Raw genomic sequence first — 18,266 nt, forward strand, 5'->3', positions numbered from 1 at the left:
GACGGGAGTTGGCTCTTCGCTCAGGATGAGAAAAGTTTCACTGACGAAGTGGGCGGTTACTGTCCCCCTTTAGCAAGGGGACGGGTGTGTGCGTGTGTGAAGGTCACAGCCTTGCCCTTAGATCGGACTATATGAGCTCTCAGCTCCCTTCTGGGAGGGTAAAAGCTGACGATCACGACCATCAGGTGATCCTGACCGCCCCGGTGAAAAAAAAAAAAAATACACATACACACACACACACTCAATAAAATGAGTAAGAATACGTATTGTCTACTGCTATACTTTCTTCAGGCATTTCAGTGTAAGCAGCAGCTGACTTATACAATTTTCGGAACGCAGCAGGTATCGCATAAAACAAGGTATCTACTTTGACAACAGTGTAGAATCTCCCATCCAAGCCCTAGATATTCAGTGACTGTTGAGGCTACATCCTTGGCTTCGAAGGAAGATTTTTAAACTGTTTTCAGATCATTCGCCTTCCCCCCCCCTCCCACCTATTTTGGGAGGATGGGGGGGGGGCCTGTGTCACAGACGACTTATTGGTAGCTCGTTCCCTGAGGGGCGCAGCGTTTTCTCCACCAACCACACACCATCACGTTTCTCTGCCTAGGTGCTTATACCCAGTGTCCATACTAAATGCAAGCTAATGCTGTTTCGTTTAAAGTTGGTGTGATGGTTATTATCGAGGGTGTTTTTTCATGACATGACCGTGGGTGTTGTGGAGGAACAGTAAAATGTATTTAAATCAAATTGAAATAATTAAGCTGCTTCCTTCCCCATCCTGGAGTCAGACTCCAGTTTCTTTCAAAGAGCAATTTAACCCAATCACTAGACAACCATCCCTACCCCATATTTGCAAATGTCTGCGAATAAACTGAGTCACCAGTGCCTTTCTCTCTCTGTTCTTATTTTCTGTTCATAAAAGGCCTGGAGGGTGGGCAAAAAAGTCCTATAATGGACATATCAGATTCCCTCTCTCTCTCCCCTGTACTTATCTACTTACTTTTGCCGCACTTATCAGATCAATCACAAGCAAATTCTTGCCTCTGCATTCATTCCCATGAATAAAGAGTTTACACTCATTCATTGTAATGGCCTCTTTCTTGTTTTTATCAAAAGAATGAGTTTCATACTTAATGTGCATTTTATAATGTAACATGTGTTGTAATTTTAATTGTTGCCATCAGTAAAAAAAAGCATTTATTGCGCGCGCGCGCGTGCGTGCGTGTGTGTGTGTGTGTGTGTGTGTGTGTGTGTGTGTGTGTGTGTGTGTGTGTGTGTGTGTGTGTGTGTGTGTGTGTGTGTGTGTGTGTGTGTGTGTGTGTTTGTGTGTGTGTGTGAGAGAGAGAGAGAGAGAGAGAGAGAGAGAGAAAAAAAAAACTTATTATTCCCACCTAGCCGTCCCATATCCACCCACGGGAAAAACAAATAAATTCTCAGTTAATTACGATTGACTGCCTTCTTCCCACGGATGCAAGAACCTTTAACCTTAACAATATATCCCTCGGGTGATCTCATTTACGATATTTCACTCTCACACCTCACTAGCCCTGCTTTAACGCGGGCGAGACGACGAGCTCATATAGGCGACACTTTCTCTCCGGGCGACACGTGTTCATAGGGTAACACCGTGTAGAATGCTTAACCTTCAATTTTCCTGTATACTGTGATATTCTTTATTTTTATTTACCTGTCCCAAAGATTTAATTTAACAGCAACATCCTTATCAAAATTCCTTTTCTACCCCATCTTCTCCTCGTGCCACTGCTTCTCTTCCTCCTCCTCCTCCTCCTCCTCATCATCATCATCATCATCATCATCATCATGACCTCCATTACCAGTACTATACAGTAAATGTGAAAGGAGAGATCCAGAAACAGTTTAAGAAATAATTTCTCATATATACAGGATCAGTGAAGTCATGTTGCCCCTTGATCTAGTTAAATTTTCGCTAAGCAGAATACAATCGTCTGTAGACACTAAGAACAAAATGTAAAAAGATGTTCTAAGGAGGAAAAAGACTAACTATATATTTATGGGATGATGCACGTTTATTCGACGACGAAAGGTGATTACGGGATGAATAATGAATAAACAACTTACGCTGTAAATTTCTTGAGAAAGATGGCGCCTGTTTATATTTCCGTCGTCGTACCACCAAGCTAATGCTGAAGAGGGATTCCTTCATGTAGTGGCACCGATATAACTGAGTGGTGGGAATTCCTGGTTATACAAACGTTCCTCAGCTCTCTCCCTGTTCCCCAGGAGGAGAATAGTGGACTGTTGGAAAAGGGCAATTTTAGCCAGCAGTCCACTGGGTTCAGGAAACGGGCTACAACTACTGCTACTATCACAGCTACCAGACAGTTTTGTGCGGCTTACCAGAGCCTTTTAGAACAGGAAAAATAACGGTTATGCTTGATTAACAGCTTTATCAAACAAGGTCTCACACTGAGCTTTGTCGTTTATCAGTTACAAGAATGAAATAATCCAAGCACCTTCAAAGAGCTCATACCTCCGTCAACGCCAGTACCAAACAACTCAGATCACCGCCATGCCCGACACATCCACAAGATTTCATTGGAATCCATCAACAACTTTTTGAGAGATCTCTGTGAACAAACAAACAAACAACAGTCCTGAACCGGGACTCGGACTCAGATCACAAGCAAACTTCAGTAAGCCCTTCCCCGGCCCATGACCCACATATTCATAAACTTTCAGTTAAGTTCATCAGTAATTTTTTCATATATCTTGTGAAAAGACAAACAAACAACCAGACAGACAAACGGGGGTGAGTACATAAACTCCAACTTCGTTCTCGGAGGTAATAACGAAGACTTCATCGTTCTGAAAAAAAAAGTTAAAATATAATGTTCATAAACGACATATTCTAACACGTTATACTCATCAGAAAGCGTATACCTCCGCCAACACCTATACCAAAAAACTCAGATCATCACCAGTATTTAATGAACTCTTCCTTGGCCCATGGCTCACATATCCACAAAATTTCATAGTGATCCATCAATACCTTGAGATATCTCGTGAACAAACAAACAAGCAAACAGACAGACAAATAAGGGTGAACACATGACATCTTCCACCTTCGTTTGGCGAGGGTAACAAAAGTATGAACAGTTTGCTGACAAGAATATCCATCAGTCTATCCATCTATGGCCAAACGCATTAATCGCGGAGAGGATGGCCACGAACATATTGCTTCCGTGTCACAGTGTCATCAGACTACTCTCCCTCCTAATCACTTACACATCTCCATTCTCTCTCTCTCTCTCTCTCTCTCTCTCTCACTCTCTTCTCTCTCTCTCTCTCTCTCTCTCTCTCTCTCTCTCTCTCTCTCTCTCTCTCTCTCTCTCTCTCTCTCTCAATAGAAACATCGCTCCACTCTAAGCTGAGCTCACATAAAACGTTTGTTGACCTCTGAAGTTAACATTACTGATTTCTGAAAACCTTTGTCAACTGCCTCATTATTAATTGTACCAAGTAAATCGATGCTGTTAATTACAACTGTACAGTCAAAAAAGTTACTGAGATTCCAAAGGCTGATGAAAATGAAACTGGAAGACATCTTGCTATACGTTTCTGAGTAAAAGATGTTCTATATATCTGACAATTTAACTGCCAAATTTCTCCCAAATTATGTTACCGATACTCTGACTTATTCTATGTCATACTGTATTTCTTGTTTTATTTTTGCTACCGTTAGCCTATTTTACTCAGCTTTAGTGAGATTTTTCGAGCTGCAGAATTTAGATATAGCCTTCGTTATCTTCAACACATTTAAAAGTCTGCCCCCCAAGAAAGTTTGGACTAATATTCTTCCATGAAAAAAATGTTTCTCTGGCTGGAAGAGTAATATATCAGAATATCAGAATACATATGATACAGTATACGGCTATTGAAATAACACTTACAGTGCAGTACATCAAGTTGCTCCTCTTTTGTTTAAAAATGTAAAACACACGATTCTCTGTAGTCTCGATAATTTTCCTTTGCTTTTCCTTCATTTCTTTCTTTTTTCTTTCTTTTTCTTTTATTCGTTCTTTCTTTTTTTCTCTCTTTCTTTATTTCCTTTCATTTTCCTGTCATGGGATGAGAGACTCTTTCTGAGTACCCACATAAAGTCGCTCATATTTACATTTGCTGTACTTTCTCCACTTCAGTTCGGCCTAAAATTGCCATCTGTCTGTCTCGAATGCTGAGCTGTAGCAAGAGCAAGAGACCAACAGTAGAATGTGGTACTCGTTATGGTAAAATGTTGTGGAGAGGATTTACCGTCAAATCTGTTGTTATATTTTGCCAGTTGGCTAACAAAAAAAAAAAAAAAAAAAAAAAAAAAAAGCTGCAAAACAACGGGAATCTCAAGTTAAGGTTGACAAGATGAATATTACCCCTTACACAATTTACACTTCACGCCTCCACTACGATGGCTTATTTTTTCATTATTCAGTACCGCAACTTTCAGTTAACTTTATCCATCGCAAGAGAGCACCCAGGAATTGAAGGTGTTAATGAATGTTGTATCTTAAGACCTCCGATCCAAAGTTTCTCTCCCCTAAGCTGAATAAAATTGTCTGAAGATAGTAAGAATGACGTCAGAACGATGTTGTGGAACTGAAGAGAATAGTGGTGGTAGTAGTAGTAGTAGTAGTAGTTATTACTCCAGGTTCTTCTGAAACGTGAACCTATATGCATTGCAGAATGATGCTGCCGTGTGTGTGTGTGTGTGTGTGTGTGTGTGTATGTGTGTATGTGTGTGTGTGTGTGTGTGTGTGTGTGTGTGTGTGTGTGTGTAAAACGTACATAAAATATCTGTACTTTTTTTTTGTCTGGTAACGTATGAGTATCTTATATTCATTATTTCCTCCCTCCGCACGACTGTATACAAATTAACAAGGATGCTTTGTAGTGAAGCGATTAAATATAGACTGTCTCTGACAACTCTACTTCGAAAAGTCTCTTCCAAGTTCAAGTGCATACTCTAAAGGTATAGTAGCTGGAATAACGTGGGATATAGGTCATCGGAAGACAGTGGTTTCCCTTACGGCTTTGGTAGGTATCTCTGTTGTGAACGGTATCGTCTTACGTTAGGTGAAATAATATATAAAGCATGAGGAAAGCATTATTCGCTTCTGTTTAGTTTTTGCCACTGCACACTTCTCTGAGCTGAATAGAGTTGATCCCTTGACCTCGGTGTGCTAAGTAAATTACAACGATCTCATCTATTGGGTTTCGTCTTCACTACTAAGACATGTTTTTGGGGGGTATTCTTACTGAGGCGATTTGTCTGTGGTCACCTCTTACAGGATTAAAGCGCCTGACACTTCTTGGAACAAAATATCAGTGAAAAGCAGACTGAATTTAACCCATCTGATTTGCTGTGTCGTTCTTATGTTGAGTAATAATCTGTAAGAACCAAAAATAAATAAAAACTACGCAACTGTGGTGAGGAGATAAATGTCGCATCATTCATAGGCACTGTTAAGTTCGTTGTGCAGTTAAGGACACATTCTGATTCATTTCCTCGCGGTAAACAGCAGAAGAGTGACCAGTGAATTTCAAAACCCAGTATAAGCAATTTCAGGAAGCCAATAAGCATTTCAGAATAATATGCAAGAGTTTCGTAATCACTGAACTACACAGTGAAATGAATATCTTGTCTGGAACTGCACGTCGCTCCAGATGGATGCAAAAATTGAATGAAACTCCCGAGAACATCGGCCCCGACCTGTTGACACAAATCGCAGCTCGGTGTGGTACCGCTAAGTCTTGTGCACGGACTTGCCATACAACCTCCATGACAGGGTTCATTGTGGGCTGAAATGAAATTAAAGATAAACCAAGTTGTCCCCATATGACCTTGACCTTTGATCCCTTGACCTTGTTGACCTAACTAGTTCATTGTCCTTTCATATTGCATCACTGACAAGTTTGGTCGAAATCCGTCTAGGGGTTCAGGAAATATCGCGCCCACACCCATATGGCCATGGCCTTTGACCCCTTTATCTTCTTGATCTAATCAGTCAGTTCATCGTCCTTTCATACTGTAGTGTTGCCAAATTTTGGCCGATATCCGTCGAAGGGTTCAGGAGATATGGCGCCCTACACCCATATGATAGTGACCTTTGACCCCTTGACCTTGCTAACGTAATCAGTGTGGTGTAAATCTGTCGATGGATTCAGGATATATCTCGTCCACAAGAGTGTTACGGACACACAAACCCAAACACGCACGCACGCACGCACTCACAGATGGAAAGACGAATCACTTAATGCCTCCTTCACCATAGGTAGGCAGAGGCATCAATTTAGAGAGCATCATGTTTGTAAAGCCTACCTTTGACCTTTGAAACCGAAGTGTGAATTTATTGGCTGAATATTGTGCTAAATCATACAGCAGCTCATCAAATCTACAGGTAAATCACAGAAACCATATTTCAGCTATTATGAAGGACAATATTTTAGTAACCCATTTGATCACCGTTACTTCAGTACATCGGTCTTAGAAGTTATATTTTGCATGAGTTGTATTTGTACAAATACGTGAGCAGCCTAGGAAGCAAAGCGCTCTCTCTCTCTCTCTCTCTCTCTCTCTCTCACACACACACACACACACACACACACACACAAACACACACTATATGATAAATTCTGCGGGAGAAATTCACAACATTACTTACAGAACGCAGTCGTCTTTGGACAATACATTCCTAGCACAATAAATGCATCGGAATCCGCATCCAATCGACACACATCTAAAGCTACCCACAATCAGAGATACACGTTCGTAGGAAACAAACAAAATAACAACACTCACTTCTTAAATAACACATTTACTGAACAGCACAATAGTTGCTTGCTCTCTATTTCCGCTTTGTGACCAATCTAAAGAGCAACACTTGCCATGATGGATACAACAAAGGTTCAAAGCTCAGAGGTGTAAAAATCTTATAGTCTGCTTCCACATCATTTATTTAGGCCTGAGCCTCATCTTCTTTGCCTCACTCAGGCTTAGTTGTGTGTCAGAGCTCCTCGGGATCCTAAAGTAGAGTAGCCTATGATCCCTGTTAATTCATAACACTTTAGATCACGGACCTGTGTACTACTTCCCTCTACCTGCGATGAATATATAATAATCAACGTCATCTTAACCTTCATTCCCTCTTACTTGTGGTTGAAGGCATCCAGAAAGAGGAACAGAGAAGTACAAACTAAAACAATATGCCCAGTAAAAATGACCCACACATCCATTCACTCGTCCGTCAAGCCTTCAGTATATCTAGTTCCAACTTACAACTCATAAGATTCACACAAAACTGCGCTTAGTCTTGATAATAGTGGCATAGAGCTTTTACGTCGATTAGGAAGGGTGGGGCGGGGGGAGGATTAACCCATTAGATATATATCTTCGTAAATACTCCATCCATTCATTTTCCATCAATACCTTGCCATTTGTCTCCTGACTTTCCATACCTTGGTTATTTGTACATTCATTTGTAGTATCCCTCCATCTTCGTCTTGGCCAGCTACTCCCTCTTGTGCACTACAACTCACTCAAAAATACCCTCTTCACAACCCAGTCTACTTCCTTTATCGGTGAAAACATACCTCCTGTGTACACTCTCCTCTGCCCTTTCATCAACAAGACTTTATTCCTTCATATCTGTTATGAATTTCATATATCAACCATCCGACGAATTTCATTGGCATCCCTTACCAGTTCTATTTCTAATGCTCTCACTCCTGACAACCCATAGTCTCAAACCTATATGTCATTGTGGTAGCTTACACACCTTCATGCAGTCTATTTGCATGACGGTGCGTACGTCTTCATAGCACCAGATACTTACTTCCTTAGGCCGGTCTGCTTCCACTACATTCATACATTTTCCTCTTCTTCTCCTACTGCATCTCAACACTTAAACTATTCTATCATTTCTATTGTTTTCCATTCATCACCACAGAACTTACTGAATTATTGAGTCATCTTCTTTCACAGCAACCACTGTTTTTCTCTTCTCCACATTTTATTTCAGACCACCGTTCACAGACATATAAAAGCTTTGAACCAGTCCTCAAAGTTTACAGCAATATCGCATCAGCAAGCAATAGCCTACAGCATCATCACGGCACATCAAACCTGAAATAATCCATCCGTTTCATCATATATCACCAGCCTAGTTTTCATCCCTGCAGCTCTTGCTCTCCTCTTTCACAATAGACACTCAGTGGCATCATATTTTACTGTCTCACTCCAAAACTCATACTGAACCAATAACACACACCTCCATTTACTCTGACACAAGCTTGACTGCCCTCTTAAAACTCTTTAACGTCAGTTAATATTATTACACACACACACACACACACACACACACACACTTCTTTATCCTTCCCTCCCACACACATATAGTTTTTCCTGACATTTTCTCACATCATCTTGATCACATTCCTCCCACATTGACGTCTTGCAAGAGGAGTGTGATCTCGGCCTCCTTATATTCAGTTACGCTGAAAACTTCCTGTGATCTTACATTTAACTGTACCTGTTTATTTATTTCTTTTTAGCAAGGTATAATTACGACTCACATATTAAAAGCTAGAAACATTGTGCATGTGTGTTAGTAGGAAGAAAATTTCACATATTAAGGCCAACAAAGATATATCTAATTCTAAATTTACTCTGAATCTCTTACACCTCCAGGGCCTCCCTTACGTCATTACCTCTAGCTCCCAAACAATGTTACTCATTGTAGGGAAGACCTTTTGTATTGCACGAGTTTATCCTCTCATGATCAAAAAGAAAACAAAATCTAGTATTCTCTTGCAACTATACTATTTTTAAAACTAGTATTTTCTTGCACTTAGACGATTTTACTTAGTTATGACTGTGCAATAGGCACCTGAGAGTGTATACTGTCGCCATCCTTCTCATGATCGGGACAACTCACTTTTTCTCGTCAGTGGCAAACAATTTTTTATCTTTCAGAAGTGCATCACAGGAGCCTGAGTGAGCGAATGAGGAGCGATCTAATCTCTCTCTCTCATTACCCTTCTAACCACCCCCTCTCTCACGCACACAGGATGGCCGCCCCCGACCGTCGCTTGGATCCGTGGGAGTCGGCCGGTGAGCACTGCGACGGCCAGCGTAGGTGACGGGTCGGTAGCCAGTCGCCTGTACCTGCCTTCACTGCAGCCTGAGGACTCCCTGGCAGACCTCCTGTGTGTAGCCTCCAACAACAACCTCACCGACCCCCTCACCACGCGTGTTAGGATAGACATGAACCGTGAGTGTTGGAGAAGAGAGAGAGAGAGAGAGAGAGAGAGTTAATTTATCTTCGTGAGAAACTGCTCGGGAGAAATCTTGGAATCTCACCAACATACAGTAACAAGATGGTAAGCCGGACAGAATTGAAACATTTCTCAGTTTGCAGGGAGATTTCATCTCTTTGTAGGTGGTTTGATCACATTAAACCTCGCATGATATTAATAACTCCAGTATTCTACAACAGCTAACGCCAATTGATTTCATTCAACTGAAAATATCACTGGAAGCTGAAGAAGTTAATACTTTCGTCGTTAACATTTTCAGAGTCGAGAAACTCGATTTATAATAAAGTATAGCTAACGCAAAACAACTTTCTAAAGTAGCAGTGAACCCTATGGAACATAGATAATTAATCACCAACACTGCTTACACTGGAGCAGATTGGGGCTATCGGATTCACTGTCATAATTTTGATTTTTTTTCGTGCTCTCGAACAAGAAGGAGCACTTGGGTATGCGGATATTTCACTCGAGACAGCAATCTCCGCACTCCCATTAACGAACATTGGCTGATTTGTGACCTTAACCTTTGTCCGATTGCGCTCAAAACTGAATCCCTTTAGTCTTGCCTTTACCCTGAGCCCTCCGACAAGGTTTGGTCTAAATCGGATTTAAACTTTTTAAGTTGACATTGTCCTGTGACCTTAACCTTTTCAAAATCGAATTCTTTTATACTCGCCTTGTCCTGAATCATTGCGCAAAGCTTGATATAAATCAGATATAAAAAAGGTATACTTTTATCTTGTCATATGACCTTGACCTCTGGCCTATTGTTCTCAAATACTATTGGTCAGTCCCTTGGATAACCTTCAACTATTCCATCCATTTTGCTTCAGATCAGATGATGAGTGTTTCAGTAATTTTGTTCAATCACCTACATACGGGTTAAACTCTGACCTTGCCCTGCTACCTTGATCTTTGACTAATTGCTTTCAAAATTGACTCGCTTCCTTCTTACCTTACCTTCACACCATCCATCAGTGTTAATCAAAATTGGATGAAAACTCGTTAAGATAATCCGGGTAGATGAATATTTGATCTGGGCTTGTGACTTTGACCTTTGACCTATTGTTCTCAGAAGCAATAGAAGGGGCCCCTTGGATGATCCTCAAGCCGTCCAGTAAGTTTAACTAGATACAGGATGAAAACTTTCTGAACTGTTTTTGTTCACACACACACACACACACACACACACACACACACACACACACACACACACACACACACACACACACACACACACACACACACACACACCATGTAAAACCATGCCTGCTTTTGCTTTGCGAGTGCAGGTGTAATAATGTCGTAAGCGACAGTTATCAATGGCATCCTAGAAAACTACTCTGAAACTCCAAGCTTAGAGTCCAGCAAGTGTAGGTACGTGTCGGGACAATGTATTAGTGACCGTGAAATCAGTCCTTAATGATTTATGTTTTCTTCCCGCACCTCTAGCAGAAAATACATGCATTTTATATTACAGACTTAGCCATGTTCGCTAATAAAATACACAACATCAAAACTTTAAGCGGTTGTATGTTGCTTCCACTCGCTCCAGCTTCTGCTGAATTTAATCTATATGTATAACCAGTTTGTTCTGCCTGTCCTTGTATGTTTATTTTGTGTTAAGAATTCAAACCTTGCGTGGCATGTCTCTGTGTGTGTGGACATACTTCACGTAAATTCACAGTGCATAAAGTCGTCTTTTTAAATGACTTATGCATCTTCACAAGATATACGGAACTTGTTAAAAACCGAAATGACTACGTTACGAAAGACTGATCATTTTATTGACAGGCATAACCAAAAAAAGATCTGCCTTTAGTGAATTAGAATCTGGCACTAAAGTGACTTACCAGTATGTTACGAGAGTGCAGTCTTTATTTTGCCACACGTAGTGCGTTCAGTGTATATATCAACGTTATTACGTGCCTTAATGTAGTGAAATCTTTGCAATGACTTACGGAGCATTATTTTGTGAATTTATATAGTACAGAAATTACTTGGGTTAAGAGCGACATAGGTGTTTATTGATCACCGGTCTAGTGAAACTTACGTAATATAAAAAAAGACTTATTTTATGAGAATGTGTTCTCTTTAATGCAGCACATAGTCATAGGAGGCTATTTTGGTGAAATCATACAAAAACAAAGTTATCTCTTGAGCTTACCTATTGTGTGACCATCTAAAGCCTTTATTTGGTGCCCGGTTTTAGCGTCCTACATAGACCTATAATAGGTAACATAGCTTTAGTCAAATGACTGACTGGAGAAAGAAGAAGCCTTGTCAACCCCCTCACTTTCGATATCATTTTACTTTAGTTAATACTTTCTGCTTTCAGACGATTTTATTTGCCTTAGGAAGGGGATCTGATGTTCAGTGAAATGAGAATGGCAACAGCTAAACCCTTCAGTTTGACAAAGCCCTCCAAAGCTGAATGAAGTCATATGAAGACAGCCAAAACTAATGCAGGGTGGAAATCCTCGAGCCAAAGGAGGAAATATACGTAAATGCAGCTCCTTAGGCTACCCATAATGAACACATAACCTAACATATTCAGTATGGTGACGTCTTCTTTATATCGACCTTGCTATCACCGGACTGTCAGAACGGAGAGGCTTTGAACAAAGGTGGGAGAGGGACTGGTGTATTCGTAGCTTCATTTTGCCTCTTCACTACTACAGTTTATTAAAAAATAAAGTCATTAGGCCAAATGAAATTAAATACACCATCGTTCTGTGCGACATGTGTATGTCACTTGTTCCGTGCATCATATTCTTCTCCCTCTGCGCAGATATGTTTCTAGTTTAGAACATCATATTTTCTTTCCGTCTGCATCAAATATCTTTCGTTCCGTGCACAATATATTTACTGTGAGTCATATTTCTATAGACTCAATATATTTCTTGTTCACAGCATTATTCTCTTTCTTTGCATGGGGATTTTTATTTCTTGTTTATTACATCTTCTCTTCCGGATACATCATTCCTATATCGCTTTGTACATCATATTTTCTTTTCCTACGCGTTATATATTTCTCGCTCTAAGGCATCATATATACTGTATCTTGTTCGATGCATATTTTTCTCCTGCACTTCAATAGTTTTCAGCGGCATGGAATGTTATTTGACGTTGCATAGTTATTTCTATACATGTCGCAATTTGTATTCTGACATCATTTCATCTGTTATACAAATTAATCTGGTTTTGTGTTCATTGTGAAAGTCATACATATTCGGCTTTATAAATCTATTAGGTAAATATTGTTGGCGTGTTGCTGTTATTTTTAAAACACATTTTAATAATGCCCTGATGACAAGAAGGAATACCAGTGAGCATAACACGCATGTCCACCACTTAAAATTAGGACCGAACGGTTAACTGTTCCCTTCGACCGATTGCTTTCAAAATTGAATTACCTTAGTCGTTCCTTCCTGACGCTTAACATTTCCACGAAGTTTGCTCCAAACAGAATAAAAACTTTTTGAGCTGACCTTTCCTTGTGACCAAGAGACACGATCTTTTCCTAAACCTTTACCTTTGAGTGACTATTCTATAGATAGAATTTCTTTATCCTCCCCTTTTTCTGAACCGTTTCACAAATTTTGGTCTAAATCAGATAAAAATCATTTTAAGCTGAATTTACCGTTTAACCTCACCGATGACCCACTAATGTAAAAACACAATAAGATAACCCGCTGTAATATCCCCAATCCTTCAACCAAATTCATTTAAAAATCGATTAAAACTGATTTATTTCGTTAACGCACTAACAGTCAAAAACATACTCTAGGCATAACAACACCCCGCACCGATTCTAGCTAGGGCATGTGTAATTACTGACGGCACATATTTCTTGGTAGAATCTTCCCTTATAATTTTTTTGTTTATATTTCTGACGGGTTTATCTTCCGGTTGACTCTTACGGTGGGGCCAATCTTGCGGCTTCCTTTCACGGGTCTGTGGAAAGACGTCGATAACAACAACATGGTTTCTGGCTGAGTGGGCATCAGACGGCCCTGCTCATAATACTGATGTGTTGTTCCCAGCAAGTGGCTTTACCCCCCAGGAGAGAGAGAGTGTGTGTGTGTGTGTGTGTGTGTGTGTGTGTGTGTGTGTGTGTGTGTGATCAATGTGTATTTTTATGTCCTGAGTTAAATATGAACTTTTGTGTATGCGAACCTGTATCCGTGCACACTACAGGTAAGAATATCGTTTACTTACAAATAGTGATTTAATAAGAAGATAAAGTGCACTGCTTGGGTTATGGTGGCTAGTATGACGACCTGGTTCTTGTGGGATTAGAGTAAAAGATTCAGAACATGATCATAATGAATGTATTAGAAGTGTCAATAACTGCTTCCATGATTCCCTTTTGAAGCATGATAAGTCCACCATAACTCTGCTTCGTCCTTCAGTGTTGCCTTCCACGATCAGTTCTCTATTACCTCCATTCAAGAGAACCTTGTTGCTTATTACTACTTTTTCCTTCACAGTACTGCCTCACCACATTGACATCTGGAGAACAAGCACACGTCTTCACACACTGACTACCCTTTGCATCTGTGATCTATGCTTTACTCTCTCTCTCTCTCTCTCTCTCTCTCTCTCTCTCTCTCTCTCTCTTACACACACACACACACACACACACACACACACACACACACACACACACACACACACACACACACACACACACACACACACACACACACACACACACACACACACACACACACACATACTGAACTGGAAATATCGAGCATCATGGGCGGCCAGAAGGTTACACAGTATTTCTAGCATTTCGTCAGTCTTTCCAAAACCTGGCTCAGCCTCAAAGCAAATCCAGTAACAATTAAATGAATATAAATACATCTCACGCACGCACAGTTTTCAAAAGCACAATCTTCCGCACACTTAAGCCTTCGATACCTTGGCTTCACTCTCAAGCAAAACCAGCAGATTAATAACCAAATAAAGAGATAAACAAACAAAAGAAAAAACAGTAAATCAGAGTCACAGTTTACACAGATATAATCTCCCTAAAAATCTTATCTCCAAACCACATCCAAACCATCTAAAAATCAGTATGAAAATTATCACTTACTTCATCCACAATTCTATACAAACACTGCAGTTGGTACTGCACGCGCGTCCCCTGGGTACCTAAGTCACCGGAAACTGCCGGGGAAGAGAGAGGAGGGTCGTAGAATAAAAGAATAAGCTGTTAAGAAATAAAGGGACGCAAAACAATGAACACACGTAGAATAGGGAAAGGGTGACAACGATCAATGCATAGAATATATATATATATATATATATATATATATATATATATATATATATATAAATTGAGTTTAAGATTTTTACTACGATAAAAACACAAGTTGTTTATTTTCTTTTTTTTAGAATTAACCTCATGAGTTGGTAAAAAATTCCCTATGAGAGAGAGAGAGAGAGAGAGAGAGAGAGAGAGACGGGGGGGGGGGGGTGAGAGAGGCGGCAGGTGAAGCGAAGGAAGCATAAAGTTGATGCGTAACTGGAGTGTGGAAAGACAAGCAAGACTGAAAAGAAACGCAGAAGTGAAGGACAAAGGAGAATAAATGTTGACACAGGTGAATTCTCTCTCTCTCCTTATCCGTACACACACACACACACACACACACACACACACACACACACACACATATATCTATATATCTATTTCTATATTTATCTATCTATCTATCTATCTATCTATATCTATCTATCTATCCATCTATCTATCTATCTATCTATCTATCTATCTATCTATCTATATATATATATATATATATATATATATATATATATATATATATATATATATATATATGGTGGTCAATAGCATCAGGTCTTCAAATTTTGAGGAGAGTGACATCAGAGTTACCAGACTGCTTTCTGTCCTATATATAGATGATGTGGAAAAGACTCTCTCTCTCTCTCTCTGCATTGACAGATCTCGAAAAAATAATTTTTGGGAGTTCACGAGACTCACCCAGCTTGTTCTAAATTTCTTCCCTTCTATAAATACTGTCTCTGCATACTGTACATTGTGGTATGTTAATAAGTTCTGGAGTTAAGAATAGTCTCCCAACTTTTTCCAATCTCTCCTCCTTTTCACACATATTCTATTTGTCAGTTCCATCCCAGCAAGCTCGAGAGTTCAACCTTCTATTTCGCGTTCTTTCTACGTTTATCTGTTACTGCATTTTTGTTTGCCCTAGTTTTCGATCTGCATGATAAAGGTTTAGACTTCTGCTCTCCATTGTTCCTTTATCCAAGAAACACAAATCTACTCTCCCTTGTTCCTCCTCTACCCAAGATGCTTTACTCCCTTCACGTAACCTCAAGGATGATTACCCTCTCTGTTACTCTACTAACCACTTTACGTTTTAGGGTACTTGTAAGTCTCTGATTCTGTAATCCTTTTGCTGCGATTGGTGCGCTGGGGTATTGTATGTATGCTAACGCAAGATAATTTTGTTCAGTTGGACGAACTTCTAGGTGTTTAATGTTACTTGTAGCCTCTTGTACTGAGTAACCCTTTCATTGCGATTGGTACAATGAAGAATATTACTTTCGGTAATTCCATAATATTGTGTTCACTAGACAGAAATGCTAGAAGTCAAAGAGGGGATGTACTGTTCTTTTTTTTTTCCAGGAGAGAGAGAGAGAGGGGGGAGGGGAGGGGGAGGAGGGAGAAGCTTACTTTTTTGTCAGGTTGCATTTAGTTCAAAAGTTTTCCAATTCTTTGGTCTTCACAATTTTAATTCATCATCGTGAATTTATTTTTTATTTTTTCTAACAAATTCCACTAGGTTGTGTCGTTTTGCACTTGAACTGAGTAATCGATGTGATATATGCCTCAAGACAGTGGGGTAGCAACCTGAGGGAGAGGGAAAGGGCAGCCAAATACTGCCCCATCTCCCCACCCCCACCCCACCTGCCGCTCATTTGAGGTTTCTGATTATTTCACGTGTGCGCACTGTGTAGCAGTGGGTCTCCCCAGAACTGGGTTTCACGCCGCCTTGTCCTTCCTATTTGGCGAGATCTGACTACGCGGTTGCCTATAGGTTATTAAGCCGAAAATAAATGCATAATTATCTTTTATGATTACTGCATTATAATTCATTGGCGGTTATTTACAATCTTGTTCCGATTCATTTCATATGATTCCCTACAGCATAATATATGCTCTTGTATCTGTTACTTTCTACAATGTACACAAGTGTTCGAGAATGGTGGAATAAAATGTCAGCCTACTTTAAAATCTTCCTTTCCATGAGGTTCTGTTCAGAACTAAATAACATCATCATCCAGTAACAAAGCTGGAAATAGAAAATCGTCACTATCATTGAATGAGATCACTTCATCTGTGGACGTCATATAGAAGTCGAAAAAGATGAACTATCAAGAAGATAACGAAGATCCTTTCAACAGTCGACGTCGAAATTATTCAGTTCTTGATGCTGACATTTTTTTTTCCAGCCAGAGTGAAAATATTAACCAAGGCTGTCTATGTAGACCTGCAGTCCGAAAATGTGTCCTTGGAGCTGAGTAGAATCGTCTGAAGTTGGCATAGTTGGTATGAAAAAGATGCCACCGTACTGAAATGGGTTAAGAATAAAACCAGGATTTACGCTTGTGTCTTCAAGGCAGGTAAAAGTAAAGCCAGGGAGGGAAGCTAAAAGAGGGCCTGAAACCAGACACACACAAAAATCTCGTAACAACGAAAGGAATATAAACTAACAGACATACGCACAAAGGAGAAGAGAAAGAACAGAGGCAAGAATATAATAAAATGTACAAGACATAAAAACTGACAGAGAGATACTTGTGAATGTGAGAATGTTTGAATGTAATTGAAGAAAAAGAACAAAGACTAAAGAAAAAAAAATAGGAGTGCCAAAACACAGAAAGACAGATAAAGAGAGGTAAATGTACGAATGAGTAAAAGGTAACTGAAGGGAGAGCTTGCATACGAAAATAATAAGATAATGAAGACAGAGACAGACATGCAGACAGACCGATTGTGATGAAGGTAGAAATGCAAGGGAATAACTGAAGAAATTAAAAAACATATTGCTTATATCTTTGAAGGACACCTGCCAACACACACACACACACACACACACGCGAACACACACACACACACACACACACACAAGTATCCAATCACTTAAATTCAGAGAGAGAGAGATAGAGAGAGAGAGAAAAGATGGAGAATAGGCACTGACGTAAGTAACCTTGCTTTATAGCTGTCTGCCTAATGATTTACCAATGGACCAAATCATTTAGCCTGTTGCTTTATACCTGTGGCTGCATCCTGTGAGGGGTGAACGGAACAAGAGAACCTCAAGGCACTTCCTTCTATTCGGTAACGACCCCCTCTTCCCACGACACCACCACCGTCCCTCCCACTTCCTTGGTGTCCATCTCCTCTCCCATCCACCTCACTCACATACACGCTTATATTCATTCTCTCACTCTTCATTCGCTCTTTTGCTAAACTTTGTAAATACCTGAAGCCTTCGGGTAACATGCTGCTGTTATCATGATACCGTCAAAAACTGTATCTTGATCATAATGCCAGTTTCATGACATTAACTTAAAGGGATATTTCTGCTTCACTGTAACACACTGAAGTAAATTCTCTGTCTGTCTGTCTGTCTGTCTGTCTGTCTGTCTCTGTCTGTCTGTCTCTTTCTTTCTCTCTCTCTCTCTCTCTCTCTCTCTCTCTCTCTCTCTCTCTCTCTCTCTCTCTCTCTCTCTCTCTCTCTCTCAGATCCAAACCACGTCGATAACGCGTTGCTTATGCTTATGGATTTAATCCATTGTCATCCCCGTGAGCCGTTCGCGTTTCCTCCTTTCCCTCCAACTTTCTAGCTCAGCGTCGG

General features: G+C 40.1%; 1 protein-coding gene across 1 annotated transcript in view; it reads left to right on the plus strand.

The window, feature by feature from the left end:
• Positions 1 to 18,266, plus strand: part of LOC145409229 (uncharacterized) — a 259,152-nt gene that overhangs the window by 143,816 nt on the left and 97,070 nt on the right. The window contains exon 6 of the mRNA XM_080279712.1: positions 9,105 to 9,308. Within this exon, the coding sequence (XP_080135838.1) occupies positions 9,105 to 9,308 (204 nt within the window). The remainder of the gene's footprint in view (positions 1 to 9,104; positions 9,309 to 18,266) is intronic.

This window comes from Coenobita brevimanus, chromosome 80 (assembly GCF_032717465.1).
Source record: "Coenobita brevimanus isolate Jiangsu-jjx chromosome 80, ASM3271746v2, whole genome shotgun sequence".
NCBI lineage: Eukaryota > Metazoa > Arthropoda > Malacostraca > Decapoda > Coenobitidae > Coenobita > Coenobita brevimanus.